At 36.1% G+C, this 18,877-nt stretch overlaps 1 protein-coding gene across 1 annotated transcript in view; it reads right to left on the reverse strand.

The window, feature by feature from the left end:
- Positions 1-356: 356 nt before the first annotated feature.
- The window catches only part of LOC124787715 (kinase suppressor of Ras 2), a 173,936-nt gene continuing 155,415 nt past the window's right edge, over positions 357-18,877 (reverse strand). The window contains exons 16-17 of the mRNA XM_047254563.1: positions 11,893-12,022; positions 357-6,121 (exon numbers count right to left, since the gene is read on the reverse strand). Coding sequence (XP_047110519.1) covers positions 5,969-6,121; positions 11,893-12,022 — 283 coding nt within the window. The 3' untranslated portion in view covers positions 357-5,968. The remainder of the gene's footprint in view (positions 6,122-11,892; positions 12,023-18,877) is intronic.

The raw sequence follows: 18,877 nt of genomic DNA on the forward strand, positions 1-18,877 counted from the left end.
TGAATGTTTCAGAATCAAATTAGAGAGTGAGAGTGACTGTTTTCATAAAAGTTAACTATAGCTTTAAATTGTTTACATAATTTATATTTATCATGTTACCAGGTTTACAACAAAATACCACACAGGTTACAAGTTTTGATTTGTCTTCTGTTCTTATGCAAATGATATCACTGAAATTTGATGTGAAATTTATATTATGACAAACATATGGCAAATAATTTCCGACAGTGCAGAAAATGAATCCAATCTGAGAGAATAATGGAGAAATATTACAAAACATTGTCACATGCATAGATGCAGCAAAAGGAGTGCATGAATTAAATAAAATAACAACATATAAATGAAAATAGTGATGATCATGTTACAAATGACTAATATATTAAAAATTGGAAAGTCCAGGATTGAACAACAACAATACAGAAATGATAGATGACTACTCACCATATTGGAGGCATTGAGTAGCAGACAGGCACAATGAAAACACTGCTAAAATAGTAAAGCTTTCAGAGAAAGTCCTGCAGTAGAAAAGGCGCAAAGACACACACATTCACGCAAGCACAACTCGTGCAGATATGATGACAATTTCAGGGTGCTACAGCCTGAAAGGATTTCAGAATTTTGCATAGCAGGAGGAAGAAAGGGTAAGATTTTGTTTTTTATAAGATATCATTACTTTTAACATAAACCACTCATTCCAATAACCACACTTTCAGAATAAAGGCACACTTTAATACGGCCAACTTGTCTGTATTATCAGCAACAAGAGTTCATATGTACAGTGTATCAATAAATAGAGTGTACAGAGACCATTAATACAACATGACAAACACGTCATTAATATCACTGATCCAACTAAAATATTAACAAAAACACAAATAAATCACAGACAAAGGAGAATAAAATATCATATCAGCAGCTGACTATTTACTAAGTCTCAGTCTGTATACAAAAGGGATAACTTTTACCACTGTATATGTCAAAACTATTTTCTATTCCTATTCAAGGTACATATATTATATATATACCTTGAAACAGCATCAGAAATGTAAAAACAAACACATTTGTTTACATCAGGTAATGCTCAAGTTTTTGGAATGTTTGGAAAAGTATACAGAAGCATCAGCAAGAGTGTAAACCAAATTAATATTAAACATAATTCCACTTGTAATATTGAAAGAACGAAGATGCCTTTGGGTTAGCATGCAAATTTCAGGCAATGCACCAAATGATATTAGAAAATCACCAACTAATCTATATAATTCCACATTAGTTTTCAAATAGTTTATCACACAATTTTTAATTAGTAGGCTCTTGTTACAGCTTCATTTTATTAATGTAAACAAGAAAATTACCTCGAGCTTTTATTTCCCCACAGGGGAATTAGCACTATGCTAATGGCGATTACATTTCTACAAATGAATTACTATTATTAGTTTATAAACAATGTCACTAATTACAAAGCATTTTTATAAGTACTGCAGCAACATTAAAATCAATTAACAACAAATATAACGGTAACCATCATGTTTAAGAGTGATGATCAAAGGCATCTTTGTCCTATGTATACGTGCAGCTCTGCAGTTCAGTCTTATTTTTATCATATGCAAAGTCTTTCCACAGACCATCAATAAAAGACTGAAAATCACTAATAATAATAATAATAAGTGCATCCTTTTTACATAAGTTGCTCATAGTTATAATACTGATTAGAGAAAAATGGCCATTTCATGTATGTTTGACGATCTATCACTGATGCTGAAGAATTAAGAAAGTTAGTCTAAACATATCTTTGTGTGAAGGAGAAGTATGCAGATCATTTTTATTATTTTTATTATTATTATTTTATTATTGTTATTATTATTATTATTATTATTATTATTATTATTATTATTAAAGGGAAGCTATTCCCATCGTCTTTACTTGAGCATTGAGTAAAATTGCAAGCTAGCAGCTGATAACTAAATAATGATGACAGTCTGAAACTATCTTTACAACTCTGTGGCAACTTATCTCTTACTGACTGAACAAAATCACTTGCACTATAACAGTTACAACAATCTTCATATTTTAAAGAAAGGTGCATCATTTCAGTTTGTTGCAACTTACAATTACCAATATCAATATGTCATGAAATTAAACAACCAGCAAAATTACCTCTATTAGCAAAGAACAATAAATTCATGCTATTGTGAGACAAAAATAATGGAAAAAAGTTACGAAATTTTGAAGGCACTGACACAAAACTTTGCAGCATAATCAAAAAAGAATTCACATTTAGCATACAGAGGAAGACATTAAAATTGTGGAAGCTCAGGCTCAGATAGTACATCACTGACAAACCAAAGTAAGAAATTAGCTTTAGCTTCTAAATGGTAACAGGCCACCCCCCGAACTGTAAATGAGTATTTTTCAGAGCTGGAGCCTATTACACGAACAGTTACTAAACTATAAAAAAATTGCTGCTGTATTTGGGTTGGTCCTATTTTCTCACATGGAAATGAGATGCTACTGATAACAGTGCAATAGACACTCAATGAGATCAATTCCATAGGTGATACCTTACACCATTCAAATCCAGTTTAAAAATAAAAAAAAGCTTTTAGAAGCTTTAATACCTTGTATCTCCTTTCATAATTAAATTTTCATACCACAGAATTTGTTCCACAACAATGAACAGTAATCTGTGGTTACAGAAAATAACAAATTATATTCACTAACAACAATTGCAAACATGATACGCAACACATCTAGCATTCAGAGGTGAATTGACAGTATGTCAAACCAAACAATCCCAACTGGGAGATTTAATGAAAAGTTTTGTAGAGGTACTGAAGGGAAAAAACCTCCAAATTTTATGTCAGTAGGTTGACACCAATTTGTCTTGTATGTCACTTAAATGACTCTTGGGGGGGGGGGGGGGGGGGGGCAATTAAAATTTTCAAAAAACTCACCTATGGACATGTAAAGACAAAATTATTGTAGGTTCTAATAACTAATGCCATTGTTGTTCCATTTTCTTAATCAGACTGACAGATATTGAATCTCTCTCTCTCTCTCTCTCTCTCTCTCTCTCTCTCTCTCACACACACACACACACACACACGTACAACACACTTCATGAAAAATATTTTCCACGCCTAAGTGAACTTTTTCAGTTATTATTTAAGCTGATCAGAAAAGAAACTGTTTGTAAAGAGAAAGGAGATGTGGTTTTGTATGTTCACAAAATGTATGAGCCACTGAGATGGCACACTAATAATATTATATGCTAGGTGATCTGCATCTTACTAAATACAATTCAAACCATAGCAACGAAACAATCAGAACTACGTATTATGTTCAGAATTAGATGGCGTTGAGTATCAGCTGTTACAAAGTACCACAAGAAAAGAAATGATGCACCCTATCTTCCAACAATCACAAAGTTACATTTCTCTAAATAATTAACTCCGACATACACAAATAATGACAAAAGTTAAAATTTCATATCTAGCCTACAAGTGAAACCTCACTTTTTCACTTTTTGTTCCATATTTAGTTCTCTGAGCAACAGAAGAGAAAGTACTGAGGTGCCCGGCATTGTTATTTTTTAACAGAGAACACAAAGAAGTATATGCCAATTAGCAAAACATATCTCGGCTTTCTTGAAAAAGACATATTACATACACCATCGATAAAGGCTAACAAAAACATTCTAAGTCAAACCCTATATTACAATATCAAGCTCATATGCTATAGTCTGATTAAAATTATTTTTGTTGTTGACTTTTACACTTTAGAACAGAGTTCCTCCAATCGGACCTCAGAATACAATGCACAAATTGTTTGCTGTTGCCAATGTGTCACACCAAAATATTTCACTTGCAGCTAATGTTCAGAACAATCACCACTTATCAACCAGATCACTAAGCTCTGCCCACAGGCTGTTTAAATATTGTTGACTGTATACTGTCTGTGTAGGTAGCTCACTGTCTGAGCGTTAGCTAAGTAGTAGGTGGCAGCTGCTGTGGCAACACAATAATGGCACATAATGGAGGTCAACAAATAAGTTATTTTAATTATATTAAAAGGTCGAAGAGGCTATGTAGGATTTATGAAGAGCACAGTGCTGGAAGTACCTGTCTTTGTGTGACTGCGTATGTACGTGAATTTGTTTTTTTGTCTATGTACTGAGACAATTCCAAAATAATGACACAACTAAAAGAACCCGGTGTGTTTACGAGCACCAATTTAGCTGTTCTCACTTTCACAGACAAGTCTTATTCTCATTAAAGGGGTAAATTGCTTGAACCAGCTGTGCATGAGAGTGAAATGCTTGGTATGTGAGTTGAATGTGCAACATGATTTTCACATTTTAGATGGCATTGATTCCATATCAAGTGGAATAGGGATCCCCACTAAGTATCTCAGATACTATTCAAATTGTGTGTGCAGGTATGCTAAATTACCAAAGTAAAATAACTGCGTATCTAATTCACATATTTTAATAGTCTGAGTAGTAACCATTTAAGTGAAGGAAGACAATGTCATGACATTTCAAATATTTCAGCCTGGTTTGATGTGCTGTGTTTCAAAGAACGATTGTTGTGAAAAACTTGTCCGAAAGGTTCAACAGTTTGCATTGTGCACATACTGTAAGTTTTGTGTCATTTGATTCTCTGTCATTGCTTCAAGTACCAATAGGAGTCATATATGTTTTCTGCAAACCATTTTCCATGTTATGTAGCCTCACAGCTAGTTTAGAAAGTGCTTCTTTATGAGACACAAAGATATGAAAATAACTTTTTTTTGGTCAACTTTGGCCCCTTAAATCTCAAAAACTAAAAATCTAATGGTGATGAAATTTGCATGTTTTATGAACACACAACTACACAACATTGCTGCAAAAGGGGAGATTCAGACACCAACCATATGAAAAGATGAAGGTAATTAGGAGAAATTTTGTATTAACAAAATTTCTTGACTAATTGGAGTAAAAATATAGAATCAAATAACAAAATTTATACAATGTGCACACTGCCAATTTTCAATCGTCTTGCCATGTTTTGCAGCTTCATTAGAATTATTCAGTGATTTACAGAACTCCAAACTTTGTCAAAATTTCTGAAATGTCGCCATGACATTTTGATACTCATTTTTATGAAGTATTGGAATCTGTGCAATTGACATGTATTTGTCTTTCTATGGACATTTAGCAAACACGTACACAAAATTTTAACAAAATCTGGGATGGTTAACGTACCAGATGGATTTTATCTAACTAATTATACCATTTTGTGGGGAATAACTCAGTATTTTGTTTACAGCACATAATCTGTATTCCAGCAATCCTGAATTTAGTTTTATGTATTGACAAGTTTATACTAATGCTAAATGTGATGTGAAATACAGATGAAGCCAGAAAGTGATCTACTGAATGGAAAGAGAAGAGAGAGTTTTTTTTGGTGGATCTATGTAAGCTGATCAGAAAAACCTTTAATAGTAGGTCTGTAATTAAAACGACTGAAGAAAGAACTTTCAGATTAAAGTCATAAGTGCCAAGCATTCACTACAATTATTTGTGTTCATTTGTAAACAATCTCATTCTTACATGGTAGCTACTTGACTTTTTAAGTTACAAATACACAACTAGACCCGCATTACAAAGGAAATGTAAAAATGAGGTTTCACTGTGAGAATTTACAAACAGATAACATTATGGCAAGGCTGCTGAAAAAGACAAATTATTGAGTATATAGTCTCCGTTATCAATGGCTTTTTGTATTATGAAGTAAAAAAACAAGTTAATATTTTAATAATCAACATAATTATAACAACCCGTCCCACATTCCTAATAATATTAACAAAGAGAGAAGTACTGTACACACGATGATACGGTAACTTTCTGAGCACATGCATTCAGTCTGCTGTGATGATAATCTTGTATGCAGAAAAGCTAATACAGGGCTACTGCAATAAATAGATAGCATCAGAACACAGATTCCGCGGAGCGTGACAGGTGGATAGGATGTGACGGACTGCGTGCTAGGCGCTTCTTTGGCAGCTTTTCCAGTGTCTTGAGGAGCAAAGTGAAATCTGGTCTATCCGAAGGTCGGAAGGACCAGCAAAGCATCAGGATGTCCTGCACAATGATGAAAAACAATTTTAAATATTATTATCCCATCTACAAAAAATTGTAAAAATATAGTAAGAATTACAAAAGATCCTCGGTACAAAAACCTCACAAATTAGAGATGATTGACACCTATGCAAAAGCCCCAAGACATCAGCTATAATGTATATAGTCTAAGGCTATATATATCGGTCATGATTCCAGTTATAAGATATGAAGTGTATTCTTGCAACACTGACGCCAACAAAATAGGTTTTCTTTATTGGAAATTAATTGTGTGTGTCTATATTATTGGTTCTCTCTTCCATTTCCTTTCCAAGTTATGAGATAACTTCCTTGTTTATTTTTGAACAATTTTTTTCTCCTTTCCTCATGCAAAGGCATCTTCTATTTACTTAAATTTTTCTCCAGTTTTTGTCACTACCAAGTTTATGTGACTGTTTTATTAAAGCAGCTTTATTTTATTGTTAACATTAACTAGCTTATTTTGTAATTACTTTATTAGTAAAAACACTAATAAAATTGTTCAGCCATAATAATGTTAACGAAACCACTAGTTTCCAACAAATGTTTCACTCTGCAGCAGAGTGTATGCTGTAGTGAAACCAACTGAATTCACAAAGTAGAAGTGTGGTACCGACAGAATGAAGTTTTTGTTCGATCATGAGGCATGCCTTGAATGTTCAATTGGCAAGAGTCTGTCTGCAAAACGCAAGGATCCAAGTTTTTTGAGTCTGTGGTACATGGTTTTAATCTGATGGGAGATCATGTTGTTTTTTCTAGTCTTCACCTGTCAGCTGCAGTTCTCACAAGTGTAGTACACATAGTAATGGAGGCATGTAAATAAAATGAAACAAATAACTGCAGTGTAATAACAGAATTAGCATGAGATTGGGCAACATTTACTGCTACAATTAACTACAACAATCTGTATGAATACTGTTAATATGTTTTTAGGTGGTAGTGGTGTGTTATGGATTTCAGTAAATTACAATGTTTTGTATCGAAAAACTGAACTTTCGAAATGACATTGCTATATAAGAATTGTCTTTAAAGATAAGTACAAAAATGTCAGCCTGAAAGTTCAGTTTTTTCCCATGGTGGTGAAATGCTTACAGAAAGGAAAATTTAACATGACAGCTCATGTCTGCTACAGAATCAAGTGTAAAAACTTAAGTACGAAATTAGCAAATGATGAGACTTCTTCACAATGAGAAAGTACGCATGCGCGTACACTGAAGTCATGAAACATAACATAGTAACATGTATGAAACTTATGAAGATTTTTGTAACCTAATGTTTCATACATTCTAGTAAAACGATATATTAATGGGTGGGGGTGGAGGGAGGGGGCAGTGGCAAGGGAGAGGGACCTTTTAGTGTGTTTGTATTATATTGATATCCCCGAAAGAAAATTCTGCAGTTGTTCCACTGTCGTGCTTCATCAGATGGTCATTTTTGTTGAGCATCGTTACGGTATATATCTTCCTTAACGATACGAGTAAATATCTGCTTGTTTTTCTAATTGTCAATATACGAGGTGTGTTTTTTAAGTAAGGTCTGTTTTAAACATAAGTACACAATGGAAGGTTATTTCAAAAAAGTAGATTTATTTTCAGAAAGTACATACTTCACTCTATTTTTCGACATAGTTACCAAATTTGTTCAAACACGTATCATACCTCGCAACCAATTTTAAAATACCCTCTCCATAAAAACTTGACGCCTGCTTCGATAACCAAGGAACCACTAACACATCAGGAAATTCATTGGAGACACCTGTTATTGTGAAGTGCCTGTTCTTCCAAATCCTTGCTTCAACTGAAGCCACCAAATCGTCTGTAATCAAAGAAGAGGGACCAGAGCAGTTCTCATCGTGGACATTGTCACGGTCATCTTTGAATTCTCGTACCCACTTACGCACTTTGCTTTCACTCATAACAGTATCACTGTACACTTCACAAATCTGTCGATGAATTTCTGTAGCAGACAGGTTACTTGCTGACAAAAACTGTATCCCTGAGCGAACTTCACATGCGGCGGGCGAGTTTACAGTCTTAAACATTTTGAATGCACAGAACAGAGCTGTATAGGTTAGCTACAGAGCTGAAACTGAGCACAGTTGTTCCCAAGGCATGCCGGTACACGACACAGATGCTTGTTGCGCTATGCGTGCGAACTACTAGCGTCTACAACAAAACAGACCTTACTTAAAAAACACACCTATGTGTTGTTTGATGAACAACATGAGAACATTCTTCTGCTTAAAGTATATTAATCTTAATACCTTAAGACTTGTCACAGATTTACAACAGAACAGTATTTTTTGGTTGTCTCAAGTGGGCGCCTTATTTTTATTTATTTTAGGTACACTTCACATTAGCCAAGTATAATTTCACAAAAGTCCTCTCTTGAGGAAAGAAGGTGTTTTTATAATACGTCCACAAAATGGAACCACCTTACAATGAAGCTGGTGCCAGTGACACACACTACAATGAATATATTGGTGAATGGATTAGCTGGACAAATGTGTAGCCAAATATGGGATACAAGTTATATATAAAAAATGGAATTAGATTAAATGTGTTTATAATAACAGCTTAGTAGCTATTAAAGAAAAACATAGACACACACATCAAAAAAAGTTTTGCATCACCCTGGTTCCCAGAACTCCAGAAGATAGAAGTTGAGTGTGGATATTCTATCACAGACACAATCCCTTTGACTGTTCAGAGATGTCAATAAACTCGCACAAAGATGTAAACAACCATGCATGAGCAGCACCTGTTAGATGGAGGGGGTCCAACAGCCAATCAGTTCCAGTCATTCCACCAGAAAGGAGGTACACAGCTCATATTGTCAGTAGTTCAACCATGTCTAGACGGTCAATACTGCTGTTTGATCGTGTCCACATTGTTACTTTGTGCCAGGGAGGGCTCTGAACAATGGAAGTGTCCAGGCATCTCAGAGTGAACCAAAGCAATGTTGTTCGGACATGGAGGAGATTCAGAGAGACAGGAACTGCCGATGACATGCCTCACTCGGGCCACCCAAGGACTACTACTGCAGTGGGTGATTACTACCTACGGATTATGGCTCGGAGGAACCCTGACAGCAATGCCACCATTTTGAATAATGCTTTTCGTGCACCCACAGGATGTCGTGTTATGACTCAAACTGTACGCAATAGGCTGCACGATGTGCAACGTCACTTCCAATGTCCATGGCGAGGTACATCTTTGCAACTATGCCACCATACAGCGCAGTTCAGATGGGCCCAACAACATGCCAAATGGATCGCTCAGGATTCACATCAAGTTCTCTTCACTGATGAGTTTCACATACGCCTTCAACCAGACAATCCTCAGAGACGATTTTGGAGGCAACACAGTCATGTTGAACGCCTTAGACACACTGTCCAGCAAGTGCAGCAAAGTAGAGGTTCCCTGCTGTTTTGGGGTGGCATTATGTGGGGCCGATGTACACCGCTGGTGGTCATGGAAAGCACCGTAATGGCTGTACTATACGTGAATGCCTTGCTCCGAATGATAGTGCAATCAAACTGGCAGCATATTGGCGAGGTATTCATCTTCACAGACGACAATTCATGCCCCCATCGTGCACATCTTGTGAATGACTTCCTTCAGGATAACGACATCACTCGACTAGAGTTGCCAGCATGTTCTCCAGACATGAACTCTATCGAACATATCTGGGACAGACTGAAAAGGGCTGTTTATGGACGATGTGACCCACCACCCACTCTGAGGGATATACACAGTATCACAGTTGAGGACTGGGACAATCTGGAACAACAGTGCCTCGATAAACTTGGGGATAGTATGTCACAACGAATACAGGCATGCATCAATGCAAGAGGATATGCTACTGGGTATCAGACGTACTGGTGTGTACAGCAATCTGGACCACCACCTCTGAAGGTCTCACTGTATGGTGGTATAACATGGAATGTGTAGTTTTCATGAGCAATAAAAATGGAGGAAATGATGTTTATGTTCATCTCTATTCCAATTTTCTCTACAGGTTCTGGAACTCTAGGAACTGAGTTGACGCAAAACTTTTTTTGATTTGTGTATTATGGAAGAAACTCTTGACCACTTTGCATTCTATGACTAATAACTTTGATATAAATATGAGAGTATTATCAAGAAAGTTTTATTGGAAGACCTCTTGCAAATTGTCAGATCTACTGAAAAGAGGACCATGCAAGATGTATTAGATAATAATTGATGACTCTATATAATGAAAGGACACCAGCAGACACAATGTGGATTATAAAAAAAAAAAAAGAATTCAAATATGAAATTCTGAAGTGTAATTTGCCCTCTATGCTGTTCTGAATTTTTATGAAACTCAAATTCTTGAAGCTTTCTAATAATGTTCTAACAAAATTTCAATAAATTTTTCTGTGTATGAAAGAGTAAACACACAATTTAAATGCTAGTATGTTTTTATGTTTGTTGTGTCCTTCCAGCTCCATTGTTCATAAAGTAGAACGTCCAAAATAAAAGAGTATGATTTTTGAAAACACAAAAATGTCACTTTGAATAAGAAGGCAATAACTGCCTTTCAACACTTTTTGAGTCCACAAGTGCCAATCAGAAAAAGAAACTGCGAACTCAATTCATTAATACCCTTCTTCTCTTTCTTTGTTGGATGTCTTTTCTCCAGGCTGATTTACAAGATACCTTTTCAACACAGTAACCTTTATTTAGCATAAACTCAACTCTAAGAATTCTGGTCTGAGTTGTTTGTTTCTAGTTATACCATATAGCATTAGTGAAACACTGGTATCATTTCTTTTCTGAAAAATTCTTAGTTTATTGATTGGATAATTAACTAGTTTTTTGAGTACTAATAACTCATTAGTTACTGTGTAACATGGATTGATAAAAATTCCTCTCACTAAGCGACAGCAGGAGAAAATGCTTTCAAGATGTGGAAACATGAGCTTACAGGGTAAACGGCCCCCTCTCACAGAAGGGCTGAAGGGAAAGGAAGAGGTATGAGGAAACGGATTGGTGAGATTTAGGAAATGTGAAGAGTTGGGGAGAAGTTGCTCAGGAACCTTTGTAAGTGGAGATTTTTGTCGGACAGGATCAGAAGGAAAGACTACTTCTCATCCTGTCCAATAAGTCTCCCTTAATTCGAGGTTATGGGAAACTTTTCTCTAACTCTTCCCATTTCCTGAACCTCACCAGTCATTTTCCAGGATCCCTCTTCCCTTCCCTTCAACCCTTCTGCGAGAAGGAGCCACTGGCTTCGAAAGCTCATGTTTCCTCCTGCCGTCGCTCAGTGTGTAGACTTTTTTTTATATATCCATAGTATATCTTCAAATACTAATAAACAATAATAATCAGTTATTGATTTCTGCTTTGCAGTTGTGAAAATATTAGTTTCTTTATTTACTGAAGAATAACCAGGAATAAATCAATATTATAATGTTCTCCTGCAACCAATTCTGCAACTTTTTTCCATTTACACACTGTCTATAAATCTTTATGTGATTCTGACATGAGTACAGCTTCCACATGGTAGCCAACTGTCAGTGAAGACATGATATTAATATGAACACATTTGCTACAGCAAGAGTGTGAATACCAATTAAGAAAGAAATTTGCCTTTCACAATGCAACCATGCTATCCCATTTACATATTTCCCTCTTCGTTACATCTGATCTTCGATGACTTAAGTTATAATCTATGTAACCTATTTACATCATTTCACTCAAATGATGAAGACTTTCCTTTGCACATACTTTGACATCTCTGGAGGCCTGCAAATTTGCTAGTGACTGCTTCATTCCTTTTCCCACTTGCCAAATAATGGCTTCAGGAGGCTGTGCCTTGAACGGCCATTCACCACATAGCAGTTCATACCATACCGTCCTGTGAACAGAAACAAGTAATATGTAATTATTCACATAACAGAACAACAAAAAATACCATCCTAGCTGCAAATCAAATACTTACAGCTGAATTCTGTATTAAATTACTTTATAAGTACTTTAGAGGAGAAATTACTATTTTTTGTATATCAATCTAATGCACAAATTTTAATTACGGCTAGCTGAAATAGCGGCAGTCATCTGAAGACCAAATACTAATAAATAACTTGTAATATGAAATTATTTTCCTCCCAACAAAGAACGGTTTGTAAGATGTCTTGGAAGTGACCATTCAATATTTCTTCTTCTGAGCAGTTGTATTGAAAAATGTGTGTTAGGCATGATGCAATCAGCAAACTCAAAAATAATGGCACACACAAATTGAGTCACAATAATAGTAACTAATACCTCATAATTTTGACAGGAAAGCATGTAAACCATTAGACAAATTGTTTCATCCACATATATTCTTTCCCATTATATATAATTTCAAACAAAAATTTAATATAGAATAATGTGCTGTTTTGCTTTCTTCCTTGCTGTCAGTATTACAGAAAACAGGAATGTCAGCTTATAATTAGAATTCTAATGTGGAATCTGAATTGTCAAAAACTCCATAAGCCCACCCATTCACAGATTAAAACTGAGAAGAGTAACGTACGAACTCAGCTGCCCCCCCCCCCCCCCCCCCAAGCCCACCCCCTCACCTGTAGTTAGATCCATATGACAGGGTGCGTAGGGCACAACTAAGACTTGGACACAGGTAAACAAGAACACACAAATCTCAATCATTTTCGAGAAAACAGTCTTCAAAAAATTTTGACATGCTTGTATACTTTTTACGGTCAGTAACATCCAAGCAGTCCACAACCAAGTGAGTAAGCACTTTTTTCGTAAGTGCAAGGTCTCTGCATTAAATCGTGCTGCCAGTACTTCTGTTTCTCTTTTTTTTTCCTCCCCTTCATTCACATTTAATTCTAACAACAGATTTATTACTTTCATAATGTTTATTCTGAAAAGAAGGGTGATTTTACCTTAGATATCTTTTTTAGGGAAACTAGAAATAAATAGATGGCACACAAAAATTTTCAATCACATCAATACACTCATTTTATTCATATTACTGTATGTACATTGTGACATGTATAATGTTGAAACTATGGAGCACTGAACAGATCAGGATAATATTGAGCTTATAAACTTGGAAAACAACAATTACTGTAATGTACAACACATGTAATAAACACCTAATTTTTGCATGTGTGTTGTTCTTTCAACATGTCCAATGCAAAACAAACTTGGTTTACATTCACAAATGGTTTTTGCTCATCACACAATTACATGATGTATCACACAGTTACAAACATACCTAAAATTTTCAAACTAGATTTTTCTAAAAAACAGTTGGGTGTTGCATTTTCCTGTTTGCGTATGTTAAAATGCTAGTTGTGCCCTACACACCCTGTCAATATGAATCAAATCAGTAAGATGAAGTTTGTACAACTCCCTTGTAAGCGAAATATTGTTAATGAAGATCTAGCCTCACAGCTACTAACTGCAACAGCTGGAGAGGTCTCTCATACACCACATATTAGTGAACCCAACTGATTTACTCATTGAATTTGAATGACTTCAATTACTAATCAAGGTTTTGCTTGAATGTGGGGATGGGGGAAGAAATGGACATAGAGAGGGGGTGGGGGAGATGGACAGAGAAGGGAAGAGGAGATGGACAGAGAGAAGCGGGGAAGAGTTTAGGATGTATATCCAATTGCCACACATATTTAGCACCTGCAAAGCATTGTCTGATTTGTTGATGAATAATATAGTCCCACGAGTCAAACTCACTTTATTTTCTACACCATGTAAGTCTTACGTGAGGCAGACTGTAGTAAAAGAAACTGTTTCTAAGTACACTTCAAACAATGCGACGGTGCTGCACAATTGATTCAGTTTTCATCATCTTTTGTTGGTCCTGCTGCTACAACAACTCCGTGGTGAACTGAAGCAATTTTCCCTTCATGTTTGAAATGTGCAAATCAATATTACTGACCTTCCTAATCTCTTTACATACAACTCATTTTACACAAGAGAAAATGATGCCCTTACCCAGCCCCATCACCGCTAATTAAGCATAGCAAATGACGACTCTGTACTCAAAATTTCTCAACATGCAACAATCATGAATTGTGCACATCCATTTTGCAGTGAATCAAACATTAATGACCAATAAGCTGAAGATGGTCCTATCCTCAAAAACGCTTATATATTGTGATATTTTTTGGGTGTATGCATATTTTGAGTTTATTTTCGTTATATTATGATGAAGCAAGGTTATCTCGATGCTTCAAACAAGGGAATTGAAGAAGAAGAAGAAGAACCGTTACGACATATTCTGTTATGGCCTTCCATAAGCTTCCAGTATTATGATAATTTGTAGAAAGTAGTGTGCTTTGACCATATGAAGTGGACAGAATACTAATAAAAGATTTTTATGTTTCAATCTGCAACTCCACGGTGCATCTTTTCCATATATATACTGGTGTGCAAACCTGCCAATTACTATAACTCGATTAAACTTGGACCACACATACAAAGAGCTACTACAGTATAGCAGAGAAATTAACTTTAGAAAAATACACAAGTTGCACAGACATGATATGTTTATTCAAAGACAATAATTAGACTGAAGTCCCCGAATTATGATAGTCCCCTGGACTATAAAAAAGGCTGGACATGGTTCTTATTATATCACCATAGACAGCAATGTAGGCTCTGCTATGTGTTCCGTATCTCCACCAGTGCAGTTGACACTGCTAGACGATACCTGGTGTATGTGGGCATACTGCAATACATCTTCCCAACACATCCCACATGTGCTTGATGAATTATTCGCTGAATATCCTCCTGTTCCAAGAGCTGCTCCACTTGCACTGTTTGAAGCAGTCGTGCACTGCCATCCCTCAGGGTCAAATGCACCCCTGATAACATGCACACTGGAAAGGAGTACAGTGTCACAATGAAGTTCATTGGCGAGAGCACTGTATTCAAAACTTCTGTATGCCCATGCAACATTATGCCTTTCCAAACCATTGCAACTGCACCACCAAAACCATTATGTTTGACAATTTTCCTGAGAGTGTTACATGTTCCCACCTCTCACCATATGAGGGTATATCCACAAAGTCTAACACTCCATGTGTTACGGTGTAGCGAGGTGTAATGCTGCATGGGCATAGTGAGCTGCAATTCTTTGAACACAGTACTCTCATCAGTCAACGTCATTGTGACACTGTACTCCTTCCCCACGTGCACCTTTCCAAGAGTGCATTTGCCCCTGACTTCATTTTTATGGATGACAATGGGGGACTGTATAAAACAGCACCAGTGGAGCAGCTCTTGGAAAGAGAGGATATTCGGCGAATGGACTGGCCAACCCATTCCCCCTACTTCAATGTCATTGACTAAATGTGGAATGCATTGGAGAGAGTTTTGCAAATGTCATCGAGTAAATGTGGGATGCGTTGGGGAGAGGCACTGCAAAGACTATCCAGTATTTGTCAACCATACTGATGGAGGAATAGAATGCCGTACCCCATGAACTCCTAACCATCCTTTTAGCCAGTATGACAGAACATTTCGGAGCACGCATTGCCATCAATGGTGATCACACATCCTACTACGAACTTTGTCTCGCCTTTTGTAATGTCCAGTGGACCATCCATCAAAGTCGTGGTGACCTCAGTTCAATTATTGTCTTTCAATAAAAAGTGTCATTTCCATTTGTCTCATTGGATATTTCTTTCAGTTACCTTCTGTGCTTGTGTGAAGCAGTTCTTTCTATGTAGGGTCCAAGTTGCATTGAGCTATGTTATTTGGCAGTCACACATAATACAAAAGTTACATTCATCCTTAAGTTTTGCACACTAGGATGTACAGGGAGGGAGCAGAGAATGTAGGATAATAAAACGGAAGATCCAATGAAAATGTACAAGAAAAATAACGAGAGTGATTTTTGTTTACCAGTTTTTATTTTTTTCAAATAATAATATTGACCGTCAGTTTTTTTAGAACGGACATGTTTTGATACAGAAAAAAATAAAAAGGCAATAACAAATGTTAGGACAATGGGAGGGGCTGAGATAGGATCAGACCATTCTCTTGTGCTAATAAAGATGAAACAATTATTACCAACACCACCAAGTAAGAACAACAGTGATAAAAGAACCCAAAGAGTAGAAGTGAGTAGGCTAAAAGAGGAGGTGGTGAATAAACAGTTTAAGATTAAGTTTAAAAATAGATTTACTGAATTAGAGAATGACAACAATAGAAAAGAAGGTGAATATATCAACACAAAATGGAAGAAGATGACAACAGTTATGAGGGAGACAGCGCATGAACTACTAGGAGATAATAATAATAAACATAAATAAACATACTCATTTGGAGTAGTGAAATGGAGTAACACAGACCTAGAAGCACTCAATACACTTACACGATCACAATGCCACAAATATAGAATACATCACATAGATTCAGCAACAGAAAGATTCACATTAAGCAGAAAGGAAGGAGCAAGGGGATTTATTGACATAAAAAACCTACATTATGGACAGCTAGACAATTTAAGAAAATTCTTTCTAGAACGAGCAGAAACTAGCAAAATACACAAAGCAATCACTCATATAAATACATCGGCTACACCACTGCAATTTCATAACCACTTCTACAACCCTTTAGATCACATAACATCAACAGACACGAAGAAAGTAAATTGGAAAAAGAAAACACTACATGGCAAGCACCCGTATCATCTAACACAGCCACACATCGATCAAGATGCATCCAACACATGGCTAAGAAAACGCAATATATACAGTGAGACGGAAGGATTCATGATTGCAATACAGGATCAAACAATTAACACCAGATATTACAGCAAGCATATTATTAAAGATCCCAATACCACAACAGATAAATGCAGACTTTGCAAACAACAAATAGAAACAGTAGATCACATCACAAGCGGATGTACGATACTAGCAAATACAGAATACCCCAGAAGACATGACAATGTAGCAAAAATAATACATCAACAACTTGCCTTACAACATAAACTAATAAAACAACATGTTCCCACACACAAGTATGCATCACAAAATGTACTGGAGAACGATGAATACAAATTATACTGGAACAGAACCATTATAACAGGTAAAACAACACAACATAACAAACCTGACATCATACTCACCAATAAAAAGAAGAAATTAACACAACCAATCAAAATATCCATACCCAATACAACAAATATACAAAAGAAAACAGGAGAAAAAATTGAAAAATACATCCAACTGGCTGAGGAAGTCAAGGACATGTGGCATCAGGATAAAGTTGACATTATACCGATTATACTATCAACTACAGGAGTCATACCACACAATATCCACCAGTACATCAATGCAATACAGCTACATCCAAACTTATATATACAACTACAGAAATCTGTAATTATTGACACTTGTCCAATTACCCGAAAGTTCCTAAATGCAATGTAACATATACCGTACAGTTAAAAGGAAGTCACGCTTGATCAAGGTCCGCATCACCTTCCATTTTTAACCAGACATAACGTCTGAGACAAGAAAGAAATAATAATAATAATAATAATAATAATAATAATAATAATAATAGCAATAAAAAGTGCAAATCACGGTTCAATAAAACATGTAGAAAAGCAGTACAGGATAGGAAGAGATGAACAATAACAACCATAAAACCAAACAACATACAGGAAAGCCATGAGAGAAATGAAGAGTATAATAAGGCAAGAGAAAAGAGCATTCATATATAAACAGACAGAGAAGGCTGAGGAGGACTATAACCAGAACAATAGTAAACAGTTTTACAGGACAATGAATAGCTATAGAGAAGAGTACAGATCTAAGTCTGTGATAATGAAGGACAAGAATGGAAAACTATCACTACAAATGATACCTACAACAATGAAAACAAGGCAGAAAACAACCAGAATGTACAACCATTAGTCTGATGGAGGTGATGGAAACAATAAAAAGACTAAAAAATGGGAAGGCCCCTGGCATTCAGCAGAGCTTATCAAAGAAGGGGTTGAGAAGATACACTGATAAAACGGGTGTGGAGAAAAGAAGTAATGCCAGAGGAATGGAAAATTGTTGCTGTATGTTCCATATACAAGGAAGGAGACAAAATGCTGACACAAAACTACAGAGGATATCTCTCCTACACACATACTATAAAGTAATATGAAGACTTACACTTAACAGGCTCAACCCATACATTGAGGACATATTAAGACACAGCACAAGCAGGGTTCAGGAAAGGTAAATCAACAATCGACCAAATATTCACACTAAGAAAAATATTAAGTAAGAACTGGGGGCACAATTATGATACCTTTTGCCTGTTTACAGATTTACGCAGCATATGACAGCATAGTAAGAGAGGAAATGTGGACGATAATGGCAGAGTATGGGATACCTGACAAGCTGATAAAGCTAACTAAAAATCATGTGATGGAATCAAAGTGTAGAGTGAAAGTACAAGAGGGGAAGGGGGTGGGGGAAGGGTTCTCTGAAGCATTTGAAGTAAAAACAGGAGTGAGACAGGGAGATGTTATATCACCAACCCTGTTCAATTTGGCCCTCAACAACACCCTGAGGAGAGCAACATGTGAGAGTGCAGGAGTCACCATACGAAAAAAGATAAATGTCCTGGCTTTTGCGGATGATATTGTCCTACTAGGAAAGAACATGGAAGACCTGGAGCAAATGGGGACTGTGCTAATGGAAAAAGCTAAGAAAGTAGGTCTAAGTAT

Source organism: Schistocerca piceifrons, chromosome 1 (assembly GCF_021461385.2).
Source record: "Schistocerca piceifrons isolate TAMUIC-IGC-003096 chromosome 1, iqSchPice1.1, whole genome shotgun sequence".
NCBI lineage: Eukaryota > Metazoa > Arthropoda > Insecta > Orthoptera > Acrididae > Schistocerca > Schistocerca piceifrons.